This window comes from Salvelinus namaycush, chromosome 14 (genome assembly GCF_016432855.1).
Source record: "Salvelinus namaycush isolate Seneca chromosome 14, SaNama_1.0, whole genome shotgun sequence".
NCBI lineage: Eukaryota > Metazoa > Chordata > Actinopteri > Salmoniformes > Salmonidae > Salvelinus > Salvelinus namaycush.
This window is the reverse complement of record NC_052320.1, coordinates 38,708,136-38,735,158: the sequence shown is the minus strand read 5'-3', so window position 1 is coordinate 38,735,158 and position 27,023 is coordinate 38,708,136. Positions and strand designations below refer to the sequence as shown.

At 42.4% G+C, this 27,023-nt stretch overlaps 1 protein-coding gene across 1 annotated transcript in view; it reads left to right on the top strand.

The window, feature by feature from the left end:
• Positions 1-23,046, top strand: part of LOC120058747 (cadherin-like protein 26) — a 30,042-nt gene extending 6,996 nt beyond the window's left edge. The window contains exons 12-17 of the mRNA XM_039007488.1: positions 1,560-1,684; positions 2,604-2,696; positions 5,990-6,058; positions 7,987-8,094; positions 22,240-22,311; positions 22,861-23,046. Coding sequence (XP_038863416.1) covers positions 1,560-1,684; positions 2,604-2,696; positions 5,990-6,058; positions 7,987-8,094; positions 22,240-22,311; positions 22,861-23,046 — 653 coding nt within the window. The remainder of the gene's footprint in view (positions 1-1,559; positions 1,685-2,603; positions 2,697-5,989; positions 6,059-7,986; positions 8,095-22,239; positions 22,312-22,860) is intronic.
• The last annotated feature ends 3,977 nt before the right edge of the window (positions 23,047-27,023 follow it).

The window sequence follows — 27,023 nt, the reverse complement described above, 5'->3', positions numbered from 1 at the left end:
AAGTCCAAGACACCAGATGAAAGATACACATCTTGTGAATCCAGCCATCATTTCTGATTTTTAAAATGTTTTACAGGGAAGACACAATATGTATTTCTATTAGCTAACCACGATAGCAAAAGACACAACTTTTTTTTCCCACCATTTTTTTACTGCATAGGTAGCTATCACAAATTCGACCAAATAAAGATATAAATAGTCACTAACCAAGAAACAACTTCATCAGATGACAGTCTGATAACATATTTATTGTATAGCATATGTTTTGTTAGAAAAATGTGCATATTTCAGGTATAAATCATAGTTTTACATTGCAGCCACCATCACAACTCTCACCAAAGCAACTAGAATAACTACAGAGACCAACGTGAATTACCTAAATACTCATAAAACATTTATGAAAAATACACAGCGTACAGCAAATGAAAGACAAAGATCTTGTGAATCCAGCCAATACTGTATTTCAGATTTTTAAAGTTACAGCGAAAACACAATATAGCATTATATTAGCTTACTACAATAGCCAACCACACAACAGCATTGATTCAAGCCAACAATAGCGATAACGAATAAACCAGCAAAATATATACATTTTTTCACTAACCTTCTCAAACTTCTTCAGATGACAGTCCTATAACATCATATTACACAATACATATAGAGTTTGTTCGAAAATGTGCATATTTAGCGGCACAAATCGTGGTTATACAATGAGAATAGTAGCCAAGCTGCAAACAAAATGTCGGGAGAAATCTTGGGAGAGGCACCTAATCTAATCGATACCTAATCATAAACTTGACTAAAAAATACAGGTTGGACAGCAAATGAAAGATACATTAGTTCTTAATGCAACCGCTGTGTTAGATTTTTAAAATTAACGTTACTACGACATACAGCGTGCGTTAAAGCGAGACCGCACCGAAATTAATGGCGGAATAGTAGGTCAAGATTTTTCAACAGAACAACGAATTAACTTCATAAATAGTTCTTACTTTTTGATGAGCTTCCATCAGAATCTTGGGCAAGTTGTCCTTTGTCCAGAATCATCGTTGCTCGGTTGTAGATTGCCGTCTTCAACTTAGGAATTAGCAGCAAACATTAGCTATGTGGCCCAGACGTGCCCAACTCTTCATAACGCAGCACAAAGAAATATCCGAAAATCGCAATATACTGATATAAACTGATATAACTCGGTTTAAAATAACTACATTAGGATGTCTTTAACACCTATATCGAATAAAATCAGAGCCGGATATATCTAACTCCTATAACGAGAGCTTTTCAGAATGCATTCCTGAGGTCTGTCTTGCGTCATGGCGAACGTTGAAAAGAGTGCACCCCACGTTCCAAAACCCTTTATATGGCCTCAGATCTGCCTAGCAACACCATTCCAATTCTCACTGCTTGCTGACATCCAGGGGAAGGCATATGCAGTGCATGTCGACCAATAGAATACATGCAAATTAATAAACTGACACCCGTGAGTTGTTTGTACGGTAACATGCGATGTGATACGTATGACTGTTAGTAGTGACAATGTGGTTGTGTCCCTCTCCCAGTGCTACTGCTTTTCCTCCTGCTCTGTGAGTGTGGCGGTAAGACGTTCACACACCTCAACCTGCAAGACGAGGGGAACCAGACTCTCATCAACTACAACGAGGAGGGAGGGAGCTCCGCGTGCAAGGTGCGTGTGGGTGTGTGCATGTGGGTCACCCGTGCAAATGTGTGCTCATGTGTGCATCCGTGTGTGTGTGTGTGTGTGTGTGTGTGTAGTAATAATATAGGTTTATTAGCTATTCATTGTACACAATGTGCAATGTTTGGGGTGTTCAGCACACAGGCAGGAGTGTACAATACAATCCCTTACCGGGTTGTGATGTGCTTACATCATTGTGGTTATTGAGACTGCGTGTGGCAGGTCTGGGTATGACAGGTCTTTACTGGCATGTACTCATGGCAAGACAGGTGTTCTCCCTCTGGTATGCGAATGGCTCTGTATTTATTCTGACATGTTTCATGTTGTAATAACGTTTAATTGTTCTTGTCATTTCCTCTTTTAATGTTCTCTTCTCTCCTCACCCCTTTTCTCCTTCTCGTTACGCCACTGCTTTCTTAAACTCTTCTTTTCCAATCCTCTCTGCTTTCCTCTCCTGCCTCCACTCCTCCTCTCTCCTGCCTCCACTCCTCCTCTCTCCTGCCTCCACTCCTCCTCTCTCCTGCCTCCACTCCTCCTCTCTCCTGCCTCCACTCCTCGTCTCTCCTGCCTCCACTCCTCCTCTCTCCTGCCACCACTCCTCCTCTCTCCTGCCACCACTCCTCCTCTCTCCTGCCACCACTCCTCCTCTCTCCTGCCACCACTCTTCCTCTCTCCTGCCTCCACTCCTCCACTCCTCCTCTCTCCTGCCACCACTCCTCCTCTCTCCTGCCTCCACTCCTCCTCTCTCCTGCCACCACTCCTCCTCTCTCCTGCCACCACTCCTCCTCTCTCCTGCCTCCACTCTTCCTCTCTCCTGCCTCCACTCCCCGTCTCTCATGCCCCTATCCTCCCCTATCCTCCTTCTTTCCCTCCCTCCTCTCTCTCTCCTCCTGTCCCTCTCTCTTAGGGTGAGCCCATGTTGATCTTGACTCGCCCCACTCCCAACCATGTAGCCGTGGACGTGGTAGATGGAATGAAGCAGGCCACCACAGACATAAAGGTAAACTGGCCCCTATTCTTACTTTCCTCTCTTCTTCTTCTTAATTTTGTCTTTAACTTATCTCTTTCTGCTTCACAACCCTTATTAATAAATGGTCTATGGTCACAACAGGGTTTGAGGTTTTTCAATGCTGTGTGTGTGTGTGTGTTCTGCACGGTTAGGTGGAGAGAGTGTATGAGATGTACCGTGATGGAGGAACAGAGTTAATAGAAGTCATTAATACAATGACAGCTACAGCTGATTAGTAGTTTCTGTGTAGGGTGTGTGTTTCCCTCTAATATGTACTATAAGTATGGAAAGCACGAACTGAAGCAGGTTCTGTCACCACTAGCATCATTTATTTGCTATTGTACCAATGAGAGAGAGTAAAATAGCTCACATACATGATTTGGGTGTGACTCGTGGCTTGTGACTCATGAGCACATGTGCCACATGCAGAGTGAGTAGGCTTACAACACTGACCACATTCTCCAAACCACACATCCATGTCTAGTTTGACTGGGCAGGGAAGACGAACCAGTCTGCTAATAGAATGTGTTGGTGGCCCCGGAAATGGTGCCAGTTACACTTGCTTGTAAATAGCTGTAGGCCTAGTTGATCGGCTTGGATGACTTGTCTTTTGTATTAAGTATAGAATACAGTACAGACAGCGGCCTCCCGAGTGGCGCAGCCGTCTAAGGCACTGCATCACGACATGGAAACCCAGGTTAGGGGAGGGTTTGGCCGGTAGGGTTTCCTTGTCCCGTCGCGCTCTAGCGACTCCTTGTGGCGGGCCGGGAGCTTGCAAGCTGACTACGGTCGCCGGTTGGACGGTGTTTCCTCTGACACATTGGTGCGGCTGGCTTCCGGGTTAAGTGAGCAGTGTGTCAAGATGCAGTGCGGCTTGGCAGGATCGTGTTTCGGAGGACGCATGGCTCTCGACCTTCGCCTCTCCCGAGTCCGTAGGGGAGTTGCAGCGATGGGACAAGACTGTAACTACCAATTGGGGAGAAAAAGGGGTAAAAGTACAAAAACCAGAAGAAAAAAAGGCATATCATAGTAGTACTAGACATTATTGGAGTGTACGGGATAAAATGGAGTGAAGTAATGTGAACTAAGATATTTAAAATAGTGGACTGTGTAGGGCACAGTGTGCACTAGAGGGCATAGTAAAGTAGGATGGGGGGAGAACATTCGTGAGATTTAGAAGATTTATGAGGGGGCTAAGTTATATAGTGCATAATCTTTTATGATGGTTTCCTAAAAATAATGGACTTGTTGGTACAAGCATGCAATCAGCTTGTCAATGGAGAATGAGTTCGAGCCAAGTCTCCAAACAGTAAGATAGCCCTACTGTTGAACAGAGCTACCTACTATCTACCTTACGGCTCTATCTGCTACGCTACACCTCTTCATATATCATATTATTAAATCTTTCACCAACAACAACAAGACTAGTTACTATATACAGATGTGGTAGCTTAATCTGAGCCAGTTTGCTACAGCAGGAAAATAATCCTGCAGCAACAGGAAATGTGAATTATTATGTGGATTATAATTAATGGACATTTTTGTAGGCGTTGATACATTTTCAGGTAGCACTTTATAATAACGTCACATAATTCCAATGCAATAGTAAATTGTTTATTCATAATTTATTAATCATTACTCACACGTTTGTAAATGTTAGTAACATAGTTATTCACATATTTGTAAACAATGTTTCAAGTATTTTAATAATGATTCGTAAGATAATTTATAAGACATTTAATATAGATCCTTATAAACCATTTACTAATCATTAGTTGTCTTTTTGCATGGCCTCGTCTAAAGTGTGGGCTATTTTTACTTTATAAATACTATAGAAATGTTTTGAGTGACCAGTGTAATTTTTCTCCAAAAGATGGACATGCCATTGGTAGACATTCTAACCTCTACCGGATCGGTGTCCCTATACCGGGACGGTTGAGCTAACGTGCACTAATGTGATTAGCATGACATTGTAAGTAACAGCAAACTTTCCAGGACATAGACATGTCTTATATCGGCAGAAAGGATAAATTCTTGTTAATCTAACTGCACTGTCCAATTTACAGTAGCTATTACAGAGCTATTACAGTCTGTCCACTAGAGGTTAAGAGCAGTCCGTAGATTGCTTACGAGGTAAGGAAAGAAATATCGGAATATTTATTTTTTGCTGAACTATCCTATTACATTTAAATAGTTACTACCTGCCCAGTAAAGGTCCAGCCAAGCAAAGCCATGTGTGAAAATTGTCTGCTGTTTAAAGAGTGAAGCAATGGAAGCATTTAAAGGTCATGATGTAACATGTCTACCTGTAAATCATACTTGTAACATTTCTTCCTCAATCACATATCAGTAGTAAGGAAAGAATACAAACCCACTCGACAAAAGCTGTCTGGTCCTGCCAGCTGTTGTGTGTAGAATACCTTTCCCTGTTTTATGATTAGTTCGGGTTTGAAAGGTTGCAAAACATTAGCGAAACATTAGCCCACACTTTAGATGAGGCCACGCAAAAAGACTTCACTAATGATTAGTAAATGGTTTATGAGGACCTATATTAAACATCTCATGACTGGAGTAAGGATGAATAAATTATGAATAAACTATTTACTAATCCATTATAAATGCTTTGTTATTTGAAGGTATTATAAAGTGCTATCAGATTTCGTAAGGGAAAATTAAGTCTGAAATGTAAAAGTGGAAATTACAAACTTCAGAAGCCTTTTTAACGCTCAAATGCACTAAAAGTTTTACATTTCCTGCATTTCTACTGCAAAAGGGGTGATCAAATTAAGATCCTACATCTGTACTCCACTCTTCCACCATTTCACTACAACACAGTGATCACAGTCTAAATCCCTGTTGTTTAAAGGAAACGCCTGAAACTAGATCCCCCACATCAGGGCCCTCCAACCCTGTTCTTGGAGAGCTACCGTCCTTTAGGTTTTCAATCCAACCCGTAATCTAGCACACCTGATTCTAATTAGCTGGTTGATAAACTGAACCAGGTTAGTTAAAACTGGGGTTAGAGTAAAAACCTACAGGAGGGTAGATCTCCAGGAACAGGGTTGGAGACCCTTCCTCTACATACTGGTCTTGACGAGAAGGGAAAAAAACTGTTGGGGGAAGTTCTCTTCTGAACTGTTCAACCAATCCAGTAAAGTTAAGTGTAACCTTGTTAACGTCCAAAAGCTCTCTTTCCATATCCCCTGAAAGCCGAAACATCCGGTTTTTGGCTACTCGGCAGAGGCTTTTTATGCTGTGCTTGACTCTCTGCTCTGATCGGACAGCTTACTCAGGAGACCAATGGGATGACCCAAGAGACCAAGGAGATGTACAGAACCACAGGGAGGTCCGTGGTAAGTGACAGCCTTGCTGACCAACCTGATTTCTCAAGCGTTGAAGTTTCAGCCTAAATTCAGCATAATGGAAACATCAAGTATATGTTTTAAAACTTGTTGTGTTTTAAAATACCTTTGAACTACTTTTCCCTGGAGAGCTACTGTCCTGTTGGTTTTCACTCCAACCCTAATCAAGTGCACCTGATTCTAACAATCACCTGGTTGATCAGCTGAATCCGGTTAGTTACAACTGGGGTTGGAGTGAAAACCTATAGGAGGGTAGTTCTCCAGGAACAGGGTTGAAGTGCCCTGCTCTAGCTCATTCTGAAGTTTGGGGAACTTTGTAAATTGCCAATGTTTTATCTACTACAGCTTGGACCAGTTGTACTATCCCTGACTGTTCAATTGCACTGAATAGCATTGTCTTTGACCCGTGTCATCTATTTATGAGAGATGTAATCAAAGAGCATTACATGTTCTTTCTACCTGTCTCAGTAGTGTACGTCTCATAGTTCTATGTTGAGTGGTACTACATCACAGTGTGCAAAACACAATTTAACTCTTTGTAGTCCTTAGTTATAGTTTCCTTTAGCACTTTGTGCATTTACACTATTACCCTGTCATTATCTAACATGCGCATATCATGGCCTTACTTAGCTCAACAAAATAGTGGTGACAACAGTGGTACACAATTCTGATGGAGGATACTCCTAGCTGATGGAGTAGGGCATCAGTGTACACTACATGCTTGTCGGACATCTCATTTCAAAATCATGGGCATTAATATGGAGTTGGGTCCCCCCATTTGCTTCTATAACAGCCTCCACTCTTCTGGGAAGGTTTTCCACTAGATGTTCGAACATTGCTGCGGGGACTTGCTTCCATTCAGCCACGAGAGCATTGGTGAGGTCAGGCACTGACGTTGGGCGATTAGGCCTGGCTCGTAGTCGGCGTTCCAATTCATCCCAAAGGTGTTTGATGAGGTTGAGGTCAGGGCTCTGTTCTGGCCAGTCATGGACCTCGCTTTGTGCAAGGGGGGATTGTCATTCTGAAACAGGAAAGGGCCTTCCCCAAACTGTTGCCACAAAGTTGGAAGTACTACAGAATCGTCTAGAATGTCATTCATTATATACTGTAGCGTTAAGATTTTCCTTTACTGGAACTAAGGGGCTCCAGACCATTATTCCTCCAACACACTTTACAGTTGGCACAATGCATTCGGGCAGGTAGCGTTATCCTGGCATCCACCAAACCCAGATTCGTCCATCAGACTGCCAGATGGTGAACTGTGATTCATCACTCCAGAGAACGCGTTTCCACTGCTCCAGAGTCCAATGGTGGCGAGCTTTACACCACTCCAACCGACGGTTGGCATTGCACATTGTGATCTTAGGTTTGTGTGCGGCTGCTCGGCCATGGAAACCCATTTCACGAAGCTTCCGACGAACAGTTCTTGTGCTGCTGTGGCTTCCAGAGGCAGTTTGGAACTCGGTAGTGAGTGTTGTAACCGAGGACAGATCATTTTTGCTCGCTATGCGCTTCAGCACTCAGCGGTCCTGTTCTGTGAGCTCGTGTGGCTACCACTTCGTGGCTGGGCCATTGTTGCTCCTAGACATTTTCACTTCTCAATAACAGCATTTACAGTTGATCGGGGCAGTTCTTGCAGGTCAGAAATTTGACGAACTGACTTGTTGGAGAGGTGGCATCCTATGACGTCGCCATGTTGAAAGTCACTGACCTCTTCAGTATGGCCATTCTACTGCCAATGTTTGTCTATGGAGATTGCATGGCTGTGTGCTCGATTTTATACACCTGTCAGCAACTGGTGTGGCTGAAATAGGCAAAACCATATACTTTTGTGTATATATAGTGTACATTATAAGGTATATCATGTATAATGGCAGTTGTGCCCATTATCTCAGTACTCATCCTCCATCTCTCCCCAGGTCACCAAGCTGTCCTCCTCAGGAGGGGGAGGGTTCTCAGGAGGGGGAACATTCCAGAGAATGAGCGAAGCCAACGGAACTCTGAGAAGCCAGGATGGGCAAGGCAAGGTAAGTGACATCTGCTCCAGGCAGCCACAAGTGGGCAACATAACCCTCCTTTTTCTACCTTAGCGCTGCATACAGTGCCTTCAGAAAGTGTTCACACGTCACACCCGTTGACTTTTTCCACATTTGTTGTGTTACTACCGGAATTGATTATATTGGCATTTTGTGTCACTGGCCTACACACAATACCCCATAATGTCAAAGTGGAATTATGTTTGCAGAAATAATGTACAAGTTAATAAAAAAGGAAAAGCTGAAATGTCTTGAGTCAATACGTATTCAACGCATTGGTTCTACTAATACTGTAAAGAAAGATAGCAGATCAAAGGGCGGGTGGTACGGCAGGTGCTGCTTCTCCTCCATATTCTGTTATTTTATCTAAAAGATCAGGTGTATGCCAACCTGGTCTCAGAGCAGTTCATATTATTCTGCACGTAAATCTATCAGGGATGAAGGTAAGACCCAGATACAGACCACATCGAATAAACAATAGTTTAATATTCCAACAGGGGCAGGCAATAGACAGGTCAAGGCAGGCAGGGGTCAGTAAACCAGTGGGGGCAAAGGTACAGGTCGGCAGGCAGGCTCAGGGTCAGGGGTAGGCAGAGTGGTCAGGCAGGCGGGCTCGTAGTCAGGACAGGCATGGGTCAAAACCAGGAGGGCGAGAAACTGGAAAAAGCATGAGCTTGGACAACACGCTGGTTGACTTGAACAAACAAGATTAACTGGCAACAGACAAACAGAGAACACAGGTATAAATACACAGGGGATAATGGGGAAGATGGGCGACACCTGGAGGGGGGTGAAACAGATCAGGGTGTGACAAAATCTGAAACAAGCTTTTAGTTTGATATGTTATGTTTCGTATGATATGCATTAATTTGTGGATGTCCATCACCCATTTTGTCTGATATATTACGAATTACAAATCATATTATATGTTGTGAATTTGCAAACCTACAAAATGTAAATTTGCAAAACGTACAATATGTTACGAATTTGCAAAATTTATGATATTTTAAGAATTATAGCTAGGTAGCTAATGTGAGCTAGCTCACTAACATTAGCTAGGCTAGGGGTTAGGATTAAGGTTAGGGTTATGTTTAGGAGTTAGGTTAAATGATTAAGGTTCGGGGAAGGGTTAGCTAAAACGGTTAAGGTTAGGGGAAAGGTTAGCTATCATTCAAAGTAGTTGCAAAGTAGCTAAAAAGTAGTAAGTAGTTGAAAAGTTGTTAATTAGCTAAAATGCTAAAGTTGTCCGTTATTGACATTCAAACTCACAACCTTTAGGTTGCTAGACATTAGCGTTTTACACCCACTCCGACCAACAATCCACCTTTCGTTTTTGCCTTAAGTAACCACAGTAGAGTGTCTCGGCTTTAGATACAGAATAATACGAAATGCTCTGAGACCAGGTTGTGTACGCCGACCATAGCTAAATAACTCACAAAGATTTAAAGCGCAATTATGCATTTTATCTCTAGTAAAATTGTCAGCTATGTAGCTCTGTTCTATTGATAATTTCAGTGCATCCTTGCTGGGATGACACAATGAATCTACTGTCGGCGTTGGGGAATGCCATCTCTGGACAGGACACAGCATGATGTCCTGATTAATGGCCAAGTCTACCTCGCTTCCTACTTGACTGAAACACTTGGGAGTAACAAACAAGTCCTTCAACACCTATCGGAAACTGCTAAGCTACCTGTTGACTACCCTCCTGCTCTCCAGGGACGGACACTTCAACCCTGGGCCTAACATCACCAAGCTAAAAAACTCACCGGAGTGGAAAGCAGTGGATGGCAGTGGTCCCATGATTTCTCTTGAGTCGTCCGTCTCCAAGATTAACTTTGACTGTCCAAACATAGTGCATACAAGTCCCAATACGTGACAACCAACTCTTCTTCTGGCACGCAAGCTGTTTTTAATTAGTTCCTCGCATCCAGTGCAAGCACGAGGGATAGTTAATTGCACTACCGAACTATCCCCCAATCAAAACTAAACAGCCTAAACCCAGCAGTCAGAAAACACTGAAAATATATATATATCACTCTCGAGTAATCTGGAACCCACGAGCTAAGCCCAAGGGACTACTAGGGGGGTACTAGAACATTTGCAGTGTCATTCCAAAAAGTTCTCAAATTCAACATCTGTCTGGTGAAGTCCACAAAGCATATTGCGTGTAACAAACAGTTACATGACCTATAGCATGGTCAAGAAAGTTAATGTTTCAGACATTTTCGGAATACAAAAAACTATTGATTTACAGTACCAGTCAAAAGTTTGGACACACCTACTCATTCATGGGGTTTTCTTTATTTTTTACTATATTCTACATTGTAGAATAATAGTGAAGACAGACATCAAAACTATGAAATAACACATAAGGAATCATGTAGTAACCAAAAAAGTGTTAAACAAATCAAAATATATTTTAGAATCTTCAGATTAGCCACCTTTTGCCTTGACGACAGCTTTGAACACTCTTGGCATTCTATCAACCAGTTTCACCTGGAATGGTTTTTTCAGCATTCTTGAAGGAGTTCCCACATATGCTGAGCACTTGTTGGCTGCTTTTCCTTCACACGGTCCAAATCATCCCAAACCATCTCAATTGGGTTGAGGTCAGGTGTTTGTGGAGGCCAGGTCATCTGATGGAGCACGCCATCACTCTCCTTCTTGGTAAAATAGCCCTTACACAGCCTGGAGGTGTGTTAGGTCTTTGTCCTGTTGAAAAACAAATGATAGTCCCACTAAGCGCAAACCAGATGGGATGGCGTATCGCTGCAGAATGCTGTGGTAGCCATGTTGGTTAAGTGTGCCTTGAATTCTAAATAAATCAAAGAAAGTGTCACAAGCAAAGCACCCCCACACCATCACACCTCCTCCTTGCTTCACGGTGGGAACCACACTTGCGAGATCATCCGTTCACCTACTCTGCGTCTCACAAAGACACTGTGGTTGGAACCAAAAATCGCAAATTTGGACTAATCATACCAATGGACAGATTTCCACTGGTCTGATGTTCGTTGCTCGTGTTTCTTGGTCCAATCAAGTCTCTTCTTATTGGTGCTCTTTAGTAGTGGTTTCTTTGAAGCAATTCGACCATGAAGGCCTGATTCACGTGGTCTCCTCTGAACAGTTGATGTTGCGATGTGTCTGTTACTTGAACTCTGTGAAGCATTTATTTGTGCTGCATTTTCTGAGGCTGGTAACTCTATTGAACTTATCGTCTGCTGACTTGCCTAGTTAAATAAAGGTCACATAAAAGAAAGACAAAAAATGAGGAAACTCTAGGTCTTCCTTTCCTGTGGCGGTCCTCATGAGAGCCAGTTACATCAGAGCTTGAGGGGTTTTGTGACTGCACTTGAAGAAACTTTCAAAGTTCTTGAAATTTTAAAGGATTGACTGAGCTTCATGTCTTACAGTAATGATGGATTGTTTATCTTTGTTCACAGTGACTTGCGAAAGTATTCACCCCCTTGGCATTTTTCTTATTTTGTTGCCTTACAACCTGGAATTAAAATAGATTTTTTGGGGGGGGGGTTGTATCATTTGATTTACACAACATACCTACCACTTTGAAGATACAAAATATTTTTTATTGTGAACAAACAAGAAATTAAAAAAACTGAAAACGTGCATAACTATTCACCCACCCAAAGTCAATACTTTGTAGAGTCACCTTTTGCAGCAATTACAGCTTCAAGTCTCTTGGGGTATGTCTCTACAAGCTTGGCACATCTAGCCACTGGTATTGTTGCCTATTCCTCAAGGCAAAACTGCTCCAGCTCCTTCAAGTTGGATGAGATCCGCTGGTGTACAGCAATCTTTAACTCACACCACATATTCTCAATTGGATTGAGGTCTGGGCTTTGACTAGGCCATTCCAAGACATGTAAATGTTTCCCCTTAAACCACTCAAGTGTTGTTTTAGCAGTATGCTTAGGGTCATTGTCCTGCTGGAAGGTGAACCTCCATCCCAGTCTCAAATCTCTGGAAGACGGAAACAGGTTTCCCTCAAAAATGTCCATGTATTTAGCACCATCCATCATTCCTTCAATTTTGACCAGTTTCCCAGTCCCTGCTGGTGAAAACATCCCCACAGCATGATGCCGCCACCACCATGCTTCACTGTGGGGATGGCGTTCTCGGGGTGATGAGGTGTCGGGTTTGCGCCAGACATAGCATTTTCCTTGATGGCCAAAAAGTCTTATCTGACCAGAGTACCTTCTTCCATATGTTTGGGGAGTCTCCCACATGCCTTTTTGCGAACACCAAACGTGTTTGCTTATTTCTTTCTTTAAGCAATGCCTTTTTTTCTGGCCACTCTTCACTCTGTGGAGTGTACAGCTTAAAGTGGTCCTATGGACAGATACTCCAATCTCCGCTGTGGAGCTTTGCAGCTACTTCAGGGGTCTCTTTGGTCTCTTTGTTGCCTCTCTGATTAATGCCCTTCTTGCCTGGTCCGTGAGTTTTGGTGGGAAGCCCTCTATTGGCAGGTTTGTTGTGGTGCCATATTCTTTCCATTTAAAAACAATTATTTATTGGTTCTCCGTGGGATGTTCAAAGTTTCCGATTTTTTTTATATAACCCAACCCTGATCTGTACTTCTCCAGCCCTTTGTCCCTGACCTGTTTGGAGAGCTCCTTGGTATTCATGCTGCCGCTTGCTTGGTGTTGCCCCTTGCTTAGTGGTGTTGCAGACTCTGGGGCCTTTAGAACAGGTGTGATCATGTGACAGATCATGTGACACTTAGATTGCATACAGGTGGACTTTATTTAACTAATTATGTGACTTCTGATGGTAATTGGTTGCACCAGATCTTATTTAGGGGCTTCATAGCAAAAGGGGTGAATATATATGCACGCACCACTTTTCCATTTTAAATTAATGTAATTTAAAAAAGTAATTTTTTTCATTTCACTTCACCAATATAGACAATTTTGTCCATTTCCATTACATGAATTTAAATTACAGATTGTAATGCACAAAATAGGAAAAATGCCAAAGGGGGATGAATACTTTTGCAAGGCACTGCAAGCCTGATCAGCTCAGAACACCTAAGGGTGAGTTAAATGATTTTGAAAAAAGCAATTACGGAAATTAACTGGAATGATCTTCTGTCCTATAAAAATGTGGAAGCTGACAGTCAGGTTTTTCTATCCACAATTCAGACTACAAATGGCTACAAGGAAATCGAAACCTGGCCAAAAGAGCACTCTTCCTTGGCTAAATGGAGAAATCTGAAAACTGATGAAAATGTTATATTTTTTTATTTCACCAGGTAGGCCAGTTGAGAACAAGTTCTCATTTACAACTGCGACCTGGCCAAGATAAAGCAAAGCAGTGCGACAAAAAACAACACAGAGTTAAACATAGGATAAACAAAAGTAGTCAATAACACAATAGAAAAATCTATATACAATGTGTGCAAACGCAGTAAGGAAGTAAGGCAATAAATAGGCCATAGTAGCGAAGTAATCACAATTTAGCAAATTAACACTGAAGTGATAGATGTGCAGATGATGTGCAAGTAGAAATACTGGTGTGCAAAAGAGCAAAAAAGTCAATAAAAACAATATGGGGATGAGGTAGATAGTTGGGTGGGCTATTTACAGGTGGGCTATGTACAGCTGCAGCGATCGGTAAGCTGCTCTGACAGCTGATGCTTAAAGTTAGTGAGGGAGATATAAGTCTCCAACTTCAGCGATTTTTGCAATTCGTTCCAGTCATTGGCAGCAGAGAACTGGAAGGAAAGGCAGCCAAAGTGGGTGTTAGCTTTGGGTATAACCAGTGAGATATACCTGCTGGAGCGTGTGATACAGGTGGGTGTTGTTATGGTGACCAGCGAGCTGAGATAAGGCGGAGCTTTACCTAGCAAAGACTTATAGATGACCTGGAGCCAGTGGGTCTGGCGATGAATATGTAGCGAGGGCCAGCCGACGAGAGCATACAGGTCGCAGTGGTGGGTGGTATATGGGGCTTTGGTGACAAAATGGATGGCACTGTGATAGACTGCATCCAGTTTGCTGATTAGAGTGTTGGAGGCTATTTTGTAAATGACATCGCTGAAGTTGAGGATCGGTAGGATAGTCACTTATACCAGGGTATGTTTGGCAGCGTGAGTGAAGGAGGCTTTGTTGCGAAATAGGAAGCCGATTCTAGATTTAATTTTGGATTGGAGATGCTTAATATGAGTCTGGAAGGAGAGTTTACAGTCTAGCCAGACACCTAGGTACTTGTAGTTGTCCACATATTCTAAGTCAGAACCGTCCAGAGTAGTGATGCTCGGCGGGAGGGCGGGTGCGGGCAGCGATCGGTTGAAGAGCATGCATTTAGTTTTACTAGCGTTTAAGAGCAGTTGGAGGCCACGTAAGGAGTGTTGTGTGGCATTGAAGGTCGTTTGGAGGTTTGTTAACACAGTGTCAAAAGAAGGGCCAGATGTATACAGAATGGTGTCGTCTGCGTAGAGGTGGATCAAGGAATCACCCGCAAAGAGAGCAACATCATTGACCTATACAGAGAAAAGAGTCGGCCGAGAATTGAACCCTGTGGTACCCCCATAGAGACTACCAGAGGTCAGGACAACAGGCCCTCCGATTTGACACACTGAACTCAATCTGAGAAGTAGTTGGTGAACCAGGCAAGGCAGTCGTTTGCGAAACCAAGGCTGTTGAGTCTGCCGATAAGAATACGGTGATTGACAGAGTCGAAAGCCTTGGCCAGGTCGATGAAAACGGCTGCACAGTACTGTCTTTTATCGATGGCGGTTATGATATTGTTAAATACCTTGAGCGTGGCTGAGGTGCACCCGTGACCAGCTCGGAAACCGTATTGCACAGCGGAGAAGGTACGGTGTGATTCGAAATGGTCAGTGATCTGTTTGTTAACTTGGCTTTCGAAGACTTTAAAAAGGCAGGGCAGGATGGATATAGGTCTATAACAGTTTGGGTCTAGAGTGTCTCCCCCTTTGAAGAGGATGATGACTACGGCAGCTTTCCAATCTTTAGGAATCTCGGACGATACAAAAGAGAGGTTGAACAGACTAGTAATAGGGGTTGCAACAATGGTGGCAGATAATTTTAGAAAGAGAGGGTCCAGATTGTCTAGCCCAGCTGATTTGTACGGGTCCAGGTTTTGCAGCTCTTTCAGAACATCTGCTATCTGGATTTGGGTGAAGGAGAAGCTGGGGAGCCTTGGGCAGGTAGCTGTGGGGGATGCGGAGCTTTTGGCCGGGGTCGGGGTAGCCAGGAGGAAAGCATGGCCAGCCGTAGAGAAATGCTTATTGAAATTCTCGATTATTGTGGATTTATAGGTGGTGACGGTGCTTCCTAGCCTCAGTGCAGTGGGCAGCTGGGAGGAGGTGCTCTTATTCTCCATGGACTTTACAGTGTCCCAGAACTTTTGAGAGTTAGAGCTACAGGATGCAAATTTCTGTTTGAAAAAGCTATCCTTTGCTTTCCTAACTGACTGTCTGTGTATTGGTTCCTGACTTCCCTGAAAAATTGCATATCCCGGGGACTATTCGATGCTAGTGCAGTACGCCACAGGATGTTTTTGTGCTGGTCGAGGGCAGTCAGGTCTGGAGTGAACCAAGGGCTATATCTATTCTTAGTTCTACATTTTTTGAAAGGGCCATGCTTATTTAAGATGGTGAGGAAATGACTTTTAAAGAACCAGGCATCCTCAACTGACGGGATGAGATCCCAGGATACCTAGGCCAGGTCGATTTAGAAAGGCCTGCGCGCAGAAGTGTTTCAGGGAGCGTTTGACAGTGACGAGGGGTGGTCGTTTGGTCGCAGACCCATAGCGGATGCAGGCAATGAGGCAGTGATCGCTGAGATCCTGATTGAAAACAGCAGAGGTGTATTTGGAGGGCAAGTTGGTCAGGATAATTTCTATGAGGGTGCCCATGTTAATGGGGTTTAGGGTTGTACCTGGTACAATTTGTGTGAAAGAACGAGATCATGCACCAGAAAACAGCCCTGAAGTCCAAATTAGAACATCATGGATGTAGGTTTACCATGTTAAGAGAAATAAGACAATGAAAGAAATCAGACAGGCCAAGGCAAACTTATTTTATTAACATAATTGGTGAAGCTAAGGAAAATTCTAAATTGATCTGGGAGAATCTAAAGAAGCTGACAGGGAAAGACCATAGTAACACTGTAAAAATACTAGAAATCAATGTGAATGTCAGTCTAACACAGGATGCAGTCGAAATAGCAACAGCCTTCAACTCATACTTTGTTGTCTCTGTCAAGGTACTCACACATAACTAGTTTCTTGGGCTCAGCGCCAGTGAATGAGACTCAACCTGTCTTCACCATAAAGGAGGTTTCTGAGTCAGAGGTGAACAAGGTGATTAGCTCACTAAAGAAATCTAAAGACAAATATGTGTTTTGGCTGGACTCTACCTTTCTTAAAACTACAAAAATCACTCACTGGCCCCATTACTTAGGTCACCAACACATGTATTGGTCAGGGGGTGTTTCCAAGTGTCTGGAAGTCAGCCATAATAACATCTTTAAATCAGGTGACTCTGCTGACGTGAGTAACTACAGGCCCATTAGTATACTACCTGTGGTGTTGACTTTACTAAAAAAGTGTGTAGCAGAGCAACTGATTGCCCACCTCAACAAAATCCCCTTCACATTACACTCCATGCAGTTTGGCTTCAGAGCAAACAACTCCACAGAAACGGCCAACTGCTTTCTTCTGTAAAATGTGAAGTCCAAGATGATGGTGGGACTGTGTTTCTAGAAAAGCCTTTGATACTGTTATCCATGAGGTTCTCATCACAAAATTGTCCAAGTTCAACTTTTCCCCTGATGCCTTGAGAAGGATGAAATCATACTGTACCTTGAAGGCTGAACCCAGTGTGTCAGTAAGCAATGAGATGTCGCCGACCCTCAGCTATGATGTGGGTGTGCCCCAAGGGTCAATACTGAGGCCCCTCCTGTTCAGCCTGTAAATTAATGATCGGCCTTCTGTCTGTTCTGGGTCTGAAGTACAAATGTAGGGAGATGATACAGTGATATATGTGCATGCAAAGAGCAAACAACAAGCTTCAAAATAACTCACTACTGTAATGGTCCAGGTTACAAAGTGGCTCGGTGTCTCATGTTTGCATCTCAATGTGAATAAACAGTCTGCATGTTCTTCACAAAGAGGGCAACTGATGCTACTGGGCCAGATGTCTATGTGTCAATGGAGAAGCTCCCGGTGGTAGCTTGGTATCATACTTGATTCCAAACTATCTTTTAAAAAGCAGGTGGAAAGGTTTACTCAAGTGACCAAATTCAACCTAGCTAATGTCCCCCAAAAAATGTTTAATTGACTACAGAGGCAGAAAAACTGTTATTCAATGCTATGATACTCCCTACCTTAACAAACTGCTTGACAAGTTGGGCCCAAGCTTGCAGTACAACATTAAACCCCATTCAGTCTGTAAACAGGCTCTCAAAGTGCTTGGTAGAAAGCCCAATAGGCATCATCACCGTTACATCCTCAGAAAGCATGAGCTCCTAATTTGGGAAAATCTTGGGCAATGCACAGACGCATGTCTTGTATTCAAGATCCTAAATGGCCTGGTCTGCCATGAGAGGTGACTGTATAGTCCCATTAAGGAAAAGCACCATTATTCAAACTGCTTTCTCTGTAAGAGCTTCCCATGTCTGGAACACACTGCCATCAGACATACATATTTGCACCACCTATTGCACATTCACAAAATAAAACATAAAGACATGGCTAAAAGACTATCAGACTTGTGAACATAATCCCTAGCTGTGTATTGCCACTTTCCATGTAATCTGTTGTTGTGTAGCTTGTGAGGTGTAGAAACACTTTGTTTCTTCTATGTATTTTGTATCAGGACTCAGGCTAAGACCCAGATGCAGACACAGGAGGCGGATAGTACGAGTCTCAGAGTTTATTTTAGTACAAGAGGCAGGCAAAATGTAAGTCAAGGCAGGCAAAGAGTCGTAATCCAAATCAGAGTCAGGCAGGTACAGGACAGCGGGCAGGATCAGGGTCAGGACAGGCAGAAAGGTCAGAACTGGGAAGACTAGGAAAAAATAAAACTAGAGCACAGGAAACATGGGAACACGCTGGTGGGACTTGATGGGACAAGAAGAAATGGCAACAGACAGCCAGGTGGCTAAAACCGGCACTTTTACTGAAACGTTGATTAATATGCACTATCCCTTTAAAAATAAACTCAATAAAAATAAACCCCCTTTGATAAGGCCTAAATAAGTTCAGGAGTAAAAATGTGCTTAAGTCAAATAATAAGTTGCGTGGGCTCACTCTGTGTGCAATAATAGTGTTTAACATGATTTTTTTAATGACTACATCATCTCTATACCGCACATACAATTGTCTGTAAACTGTTCTTGTCGCATACAAATATTTAGCAGATGTTATGCGGGTGTAGCGATATGCTTGTGTTCCTAGTTCCAACAGTGCAGTAGTATCTAACAATTCACAACAATACACACAAATCTAAAAGTAAAAGAATGGACATAAGAAATATATAAATATTAGGACGAGCAATGTCGGAGACCGGAGTGTGTATACGTACAGTTGAAGTCGGAAGTTTACATACACTTAGGTTGGAGTCATTAAAACTCGTTTTTCAACCACTCCACAAATTTCTTGTTAACAAACTATAGTTTTGGCAAGTCGGTTAGGACGTCTACTTTGTGCACGACACAAGTAATTTTTCAAACAATTGTTTACAGACAGATTATTTAACTTATAATTCACTGTATCACAATTCCAGTGGGTCATAAGTTTACATACACTAAGTTGACTGTGCCTTTAAACAGCTTGGAAAATTCCAGAAAATGATGTCATGGCTTTAGAAGCTTCTGATAGGCTAATTGACATAATTTGAGTCAATTGGAGGTGTACCTGTGGATGTATTTCAAGGCCTACCTTCAAACTCAGTGCCTCTTTGCTTGACATCATGGGAAAATCAAAAGAAATCAGCCAAGACCTCAGAAAAAAATTGTACACCTCCACAGGTCTGGTTCATCCTTGGGAGTAATTTCCAAACTCCTGAAGGTATCTCATCTGTACAAACAATAGTACGCAAGTATGAACACCATGGGACCACGCAGTCGTCATACCGCTCAGGAAGGAGACACGTTCTGTCTCTCCTAGAGATGAACGTACTTTGGTGTGAAAAGTGCAAATCAAAACCAGAACAACAGCAAAGGACCTTGTGAAGATGCTGGGGGAAACAGGCACAAAAGGGGGAGGCTTGCAAGCCGATTAACACCATCCCAACCGTGAAGCACGGGGGTGGCAGCATCATGTTGTGGGGGTGCTTTGCTGCAGGAGTGACTGGTGCACGTCACAAAATACATGACATCATGAGGGAGGAAAATGATGTGGATATATTGAGGCAACATCTCAAGACATCAGTCAGGAAGTTAAAGCTTGGTCGCAAATGGGTCTTCTAAATGGACAATGACCCCAAGCATACTTCCAAAGTTGTGGCAAAATGGCTTAAGGACAACAAAGTCAAGGTATTGGAGTGGCCATCACAAAGCCCTGACCTCAATCCCATAGAAAATGTGTGGGCAGAACTGAAAAAGTGTGTGCGAGCAAGGAGGCCTACAAACCGGACTCCGTTACACCAGCTCTGTCAGGAGGAATGGGCCAAAATTCACCCAATTTATTGTGGGAAGCTTGTGGAAGGCTACCCAAAACGTTTGTCCCCAGTTAAACAATTTAAAGGCAATGCTACCAAATACTAATTGAGTGTATGTAAACTTCTGACCCACTGGGAATGTGATGAAAGAAATAAAAGCTGAAATAAATCATTCTCTCTATAATTCTGACATTTCACATTCTTAAAATAAAGTGGTGATTCTAACTGACATAAGACAGGGAATTTTTACTAGGATTAAATGTCAGGAATTGTGAAAAACTGAGTTTAAATGTATTTGGCTAAGGTGTATGTAAACTTCCAACTTCAACTGTATATACAGTACCAGTCAAAATTTTGGACAAGGGTTTTTTCTACATTGTAGAATAATAGTGAAGATTTTAAAACTATGAAATAACACATTTGGAATCATGTAGTAACAAAAAAAGTGAATAAATCAAAATATATTTTATATTTGAGTCTTTAAAGTAGCCAATCTTTGCCTTGATGACAGCTTTGCACACTCTTGGCAGTTTCTCAACCAGCTTCATGAGGTAGTCACCTGGAATGCATTTCAATTATTAACAGGTGTGCTTTGTTACAAGTTAATTTGTGGAATGTCTTTCCTTCTTAATGAGTTTGAGCCAATCAGTTGTGTTGTGACAAGGTAGGGGTAGTATACAGAAGATAGCCCTATTTGTAATATGCAGTATATACATTTGAAATTTGTAAAACATTATGTAAAAATTATTAAAATGACTAGAGTTCCATTTTTAAAGTAACCAGTGATTCCATGTCTATGTACATAGGACAGCAGCCTCAGGTGCAGGGTTGAGTAACTGGGTGGTAGCCGGCTATTGATGGCTATTTAACAGTCTGATGGCTTTTTTTAGTCTCTCAGTCCAAGCGTGGATGCACCTGTACTGACCTCGCTTTCTGGACGATAGCGGGGTGGCTCGGGTAGTTGATGTCCTTAATTATCTTTTTGTCCTTCCTGTGACGTTCCTGTGAAGTCAGCTGCTGTAGGTGTCCCGGAGGGCAGGCAGTGATCCCTTGGTGAAGCGTTGGGCAGACTGCACCACCTTCTGGAGAGCCCTGCTCTCAATTGTGCATCTGTAGAGGTTTGTGAGGATCTTAGGGGCCAAGCCAAATTTCTTTAGCCTCCTATGGTTGAAGAGGCGTTGTTGCACCTTCTTCACCACACTATCTGTGTGGGTGAACCATTTCAGATTATCATTGATATGTACGCAGAGGAATTTGAAGCTTTTCACCTTCTCCACTATGGTCCCGTCAATGTCGATAGGGGCGTGCTCCCTCTGCTCTCAGTCCACGATCATCTCATTTGTTTTGTTGACGTTGAGGGTGAGGTTATTTTCCTGGCATCACACCGCCAGGGCCCTCACCTCCTCCCTGTAGGCTGTCTCGTCATTGTTGGTAATCAGGCCTACAGCTGTTGTGTCGTCTGCAAACTTGATGACTGAGTTGGAGGCGTGCGTGGCCGCGCAGTCATGGGTGGACAGGGAGTACAGGAGGAGGCTGAGCATGCACCCTTGTGGGGCCCCTGTGTTGAGGAACAGTGTAGTGGAGGTGTAGTTTCCTACCTTCACCACCTGGGGGCAGCCTGTCAGGAAGTCCAGGATCCAGTTGCACAGGGCAGTCTACCGACCCAGGGCCCAGAGCTTAATGATGAGCTTGGAGTCTCTTATCAAGACGAAATGGAATGTTCCTGAGTGGCCTAGTTACAGTTTTGACTTTAACCTCCTTGAAAATCTATGGCAAGACTTGAAAATGGCTGCCTAGCAATGATCCCCAACCAACTTGACGGAGGTTGTTGGTTGTGCAAATATTGTACAATCTAGGTGTGCAAAGCTTAGAGACCCAGAAAGACTCACCGCTGTGATCGCTGCCAAAGGTGATTCTAGCATGTATTGACTCAGAGTGTGGATACTAATGTAATTGAGATATTTCTGTATTTCATTATCAAGAAATTTGCAAGAAATTCTCAATATGTTTTCACTTTGTCATTATGGGGTATTGTGAATAGACTGGTGAGAATTGATTTTGTTTTTAAATCCGTTTTAAATTCAGGCTGTAATACAACAAAATGTGGAACAAGTCAAGAGGTGTGAAAACTTTCTGGAGGCCCTGTATATGATTCGACAGTTGTATAGATGCAATCTATGACAGGTTATTACATATTTAACTACAGATGATCAAGGTTTTATAGAGTGAAGTGGGTGCGTTAATGCAGTCGATCATTCTCATATCAACAATGTGAATATCAATTTTCCAATTGCAGTACCAGGCGTGGACTACAAGCAGGAACAATACCATGAGGGTAAGTGTTGCTGTGCACTGACTATCAGAATCGTGTCTACTTGACACCACACCATTGACACATACGCACTACATAAAATGTTGTTTCCTCCATCAAGCCTTCATGTTTGTTTTCCTGTGTTTTCACGGCTCCTCTGCTCTCTCCTTAGAGTAACTCTTCGAAGTACTCCCGCTCTTTCGGCCTGCTGTTGTACCAGCACATTTCAGAGCACATAGACCGGGTAAGATACCTGTCCCCAAGCAACACAGCTATTACAGAACCGGTTGTGTGTACACCGGTTGTGTGTTCCCAGAGAGGGAACTGTGGGTCCCAGAGGGGGAACCACCTCAGGCCAGCCCCTGTGTAATCACATAATGAGACCCGTAATCCTCACTAAGAGGCATTTTAGCACAACTTATTTGTATTAGCGTGGTAGAGTACTGTGTAACACCAGGTGTTTGTACAGTACGAGGGCTTAAAACATCAGACCTGACACGTATGTGACATGTAGAAAATGTCCCAAATAGCCTGTGCTGTGAAAACAGAGACTGACAATTACGTCAAGATGTAAATGATGCACCATGTGGTCTTGAAAACAATAACTATGGTGGTGATATGTCTTTTCGCTACTATATACATTCTTTAATGTAAGAAATATCCCTCAGTTGGATATATTATAAAGACTTAATTAGTTACTAGTATTGAGAGTTTTTTAAAGATCTTGTAGAAATGTAATTCTTGAAAAGTTGAATAGTTAACATCCTCTAACGTTGGCGTATTGGTTCCCCAGAGGCTGTATATGATTGGAGATGAGGTGGACGACCAACCCTACGAGTACAGATACGAGGGGAGAGGCAGCACGTGCCAGTCGCTGGATGAGCTATCGCTAAGTAACCTGGGGGATGACTTGAAGTTCCTAGAGGACCTGGGGTCAAAGTTCAACACCCTGGGGGGCATCTGTCACCAGGACATGTAGGAGAGGAACATTAGGGTGTAGACACACACACCTGGCTGGACTGGGAAATGGTGCTTATTAGCCACATTAGACTGGGGGGGTGACCTATCAGTTGGAGAAAAGGACACAGCTACACCAAACTTCCTCCATTTTGCTTTTAGAACAAGCTTTGCATTATCGACATAAGTGGGGCATTTTCGTACAGACCGAAACTGTTTTGGATTGGCTTTTACCTAGAAGAAGGACTGGGAGAGACACTTCTGATATTTTTGTCTGACACAATGAATGATGAAATTACTGTACTGATACGGTTTGTATCATGCTCGGATGGCTTTATGGACTTTGGTTTTGACAGGGCTGGGTTGTGTTTATATGGCAATTTGTTTTGTTTTGTTATGTGTTTTTTATCATCGCCACGCTTCACAGTATTTTCAACAGAATTGTATAATCTCTTGATCTACTGGTTATGCCAGAATGGGCTTTACGGGCTTTACTTCAATGCTATGACTTCGATAGAAATGTCGAAATGTCAACATCACTTCTGTGGGAACATTAGCATGGTGTGTATCATGCTTTTTATGGCCTTTTTCTGCTTAGGTTATGGATATGGATTTACCCAAGTAGCTTAAAATATTAATTACAAAAAAAATCCTGGAATTAATGTGTACATTAGCCATTATGACAACCCACCACAGAGTAGATGTAATATCTACATAAGTACAATGTAATTACTAGGTGTTACACAGGATTTAGCTAGTTAAAATGAAGTGTATCTTGAGGGGTACTTACTTGTAATTAATGTGTACTTATATAGTACATTACCCATCCTGACAACCTGGCCCTCAATTTAAAGCTACTGGAAGCCCCACCTAAGTGAGAAAATAAACACATTAGTATGCCACAGAGTACATGTAATATCTGCATAAGTACAATGAATTAATAGGCGTTACACAGGATTTAGCTAGTTTAAGTGAAGTGTATTTAAATGTAATTACTTACTACTCATTACCAAGTGAAAATACCTACAAACATAAGATGAGCTTCTACTTTAGTCAACTTTATTGCAACATCTAAAAAATACCTTACATTTCTTACCAAATAATAAGGATTTATATTGTTAATAAATTGATTAATTAGATTAAACAAACATATAGGCCTCCTCAATAACATAACTATGTGGCCTACAGTTTGGTGAGTAGCTTAGATCATTGTTTCCCAACTCCAGTCCTGGACTATCCCCAACATTAAACATTTGTTGTAGCCCTGGACAAACCTGACTCAACTCATAGAGGGCTTGACGATTAGTTGACAAGTTGAATCAGGTAGTGTTTGCCTGGGGCTTCAATAAAAAGGTGTACTGTTTGGGATACTCGAGAACTGGAGTTGGGAAACACTGACCTAGATAGTTACTTTAGAACAACATGATTGTATTCTTCTTCGCTTTTGAATAACCCTTAAGAGTCTAAGGGGGGGAGGTCATACCAAGGATCATTTACAAAGCTATTTGATTTGGAATTTTAAGACCATTTGATGTATCAAAAATATAAATAAATACATTATTTGATGAAAAAAATGTTTGGGTCTCATTCCTATTGTGCTATTATCCCATTCAAACACATTGAATAACAGATTCACTACACGGAACAACAGTCCCCCCCCCAAAAAAAAATCGAAATTAAGTTTGTTCTGAAGTGTCTGTCCTATATCTGAAAGATATAAAGAATGATCAGTAAACATTAGTTATTTTTTGTATCTAAGCAGTCTCCATATACAGTATATTGTACTTCCATTCATTTTTTTCAACTGATACTGTGGAACTTTCAAACGAGTCTTGTTAGGCCTGTGGGCATCATAGAGGAAAACATGTAAGTGTTCGTGAGAGTCTCACCTTTACATAGATGGGTCATGTTATTGTGTTGCCCAAACTGTTTGGACGCTACAGACAGAAGTTTTCAGATCGACTTCAGAGTCCCAAGACGCTTGTGGAGGTTACCCTGTTCTTTGTGCACTGTCACATAGTGCAAAACGGAGAACACCATCGTGTTCGGGAGTCTTATCTTTCCATAGAGGGGTAATAATAGTTTGTAGACGCTACAATAAGGTGACCAGATTTCTGAAATTAAAACCGGGGACATTTCCAGTTCGGCTGTCAATATATCATTAAAATATCCAATGTTATTATCTATGAAATAAAAAACGGGGACAATTCCGGTTTCATGTATTTAGTCTAACGGACACACTGTGATAGAGAAAACAACTATATTACAGAAACACTACAGACAAGACAGAACTGTCCAATCTGAACAGCCATTCAGTGGTCCTGGTAGAATAAGAGCAGAAGAGAACATGAGAAAAATTGAAAAAACAGACAATAGTCTATGTGAAATACTTAACATAATAAAGAAATAAGACAGAGATATTATGTAGTTACCACTTATACCAAGCTAATCTGTATATTTCTCAGAAGAATGTATCTTCTTCAGGATTGCTCTGTCTTTGGCCAGCTTCTCCATGAACTCCTGGCAGGGGAGGTTGAAGTTTGTCTTCACAATAAGCATGGCCTTGATGGTAGGAACAGTATTTCTTGCTGCTGTCCATATATCATTCATTTGGGAGAACACTCTCTCGACTGGTGTATTACTTCCAGGTAAGCACATGACAACAGACGCTAATCTAGCCAGGTTAGTGTGTGGGATGTCGTTCTCTTTGAAGTGGGTAACTCCATCTCTGACTAAGCGGTGTCTCCAATGTTTTCCATTCTTCAAGCGATCCCCCCCTTTAGGAACTCTTGCAGGCCAGTAACCTCGTCAAACAATGCATCCTCATTGATGGTCACATGGGGGCATTTTTCCTGCAGTGTGCCTGCTGCCTTCTGGATCTCTTCACGCTGAGGTTGCCTTTTTAAAAGGAGACAATGTAAATCTTTTAGATTATCTGTGTGATTTCCCCATGCTTGCAAGTAGTTCACAGCCGTAGTGAAGAATGATTGGGATGTTTTGAGAAAGCTCTCTTTAGACATTGCACCATTACCCTCTAGCTCTCTCAGAAGTCCTCTGACCAAAACTGGAATGATGTTGTCATCACGTCTTGCAGTCAATTTTGCATCAATGTTTCTCAGAATAGCAGCTGACTCCACAGCACAGCGGTCCTGGCCTCCAAGCATCTTGATTGTGTCACTGAATACGGTCAAGTTTCCATGGACAAAGGCCAGCCAAAGTTCAGTCAGTGGATCTTCGAACATTGTTCGCAGGACAACAGGGCATTTGTCTTCAGAAAGAAAAAAGGATTTCAATGGCACATACATTTTCAGCACTCTTTCTAGAGCAGGGAACATGGACAGCCAGCAAACATTGCTGTGTCCAAAAATGTTATAGAATTCCTGGCCAACAAACTCACAAAAGCTCTTCAGTCTTTCTACTCTGACGGTGAAAATATGACAATATCTTTGTGAGCAGGTACTCAACATCAAGGGGAATCATATCCAAAGCTGTTCTGGCCGTGTTATGAATGATGTGGGCAGGACAACCTAAGCCAATCACCTCCCGCTGCAGAGCATTTTTAACTTTGGTATGGACATTGACCTTCCCCAGCCTATTCAGTCCTCCAAAGTTGGTATTTGTGTTGTCGGCAGAGAATGCCACGACTTTGTTTTGCAGGTTACATTTTTGGATGACCACCAGGACCTCAGCTGCAATCTCCTCTGCTGTTTCTCCTTTCAATTCAACAAAATCAAGCAGTTTTGTTTCCACATATATCTGACTACTATTGGCAGCAGCTTTACATGTCCATTGGACGCATCAATGGCCAGGGACACAAATTCAACCTGGTCTAGGTCCTGTGTTACCAAAGTAGTTGCCCATGGTGCTAACACGTTACTCACTGTGGCGTCACATTTTGTCCTAGCACATGTAAACTTCGGCTCACAAAGCTTCCGTGTCAGTTGTGTTGTGCAGTCCATAGATCTGTAACTATGATTGTGTCGCATAGTGTGGTATGCA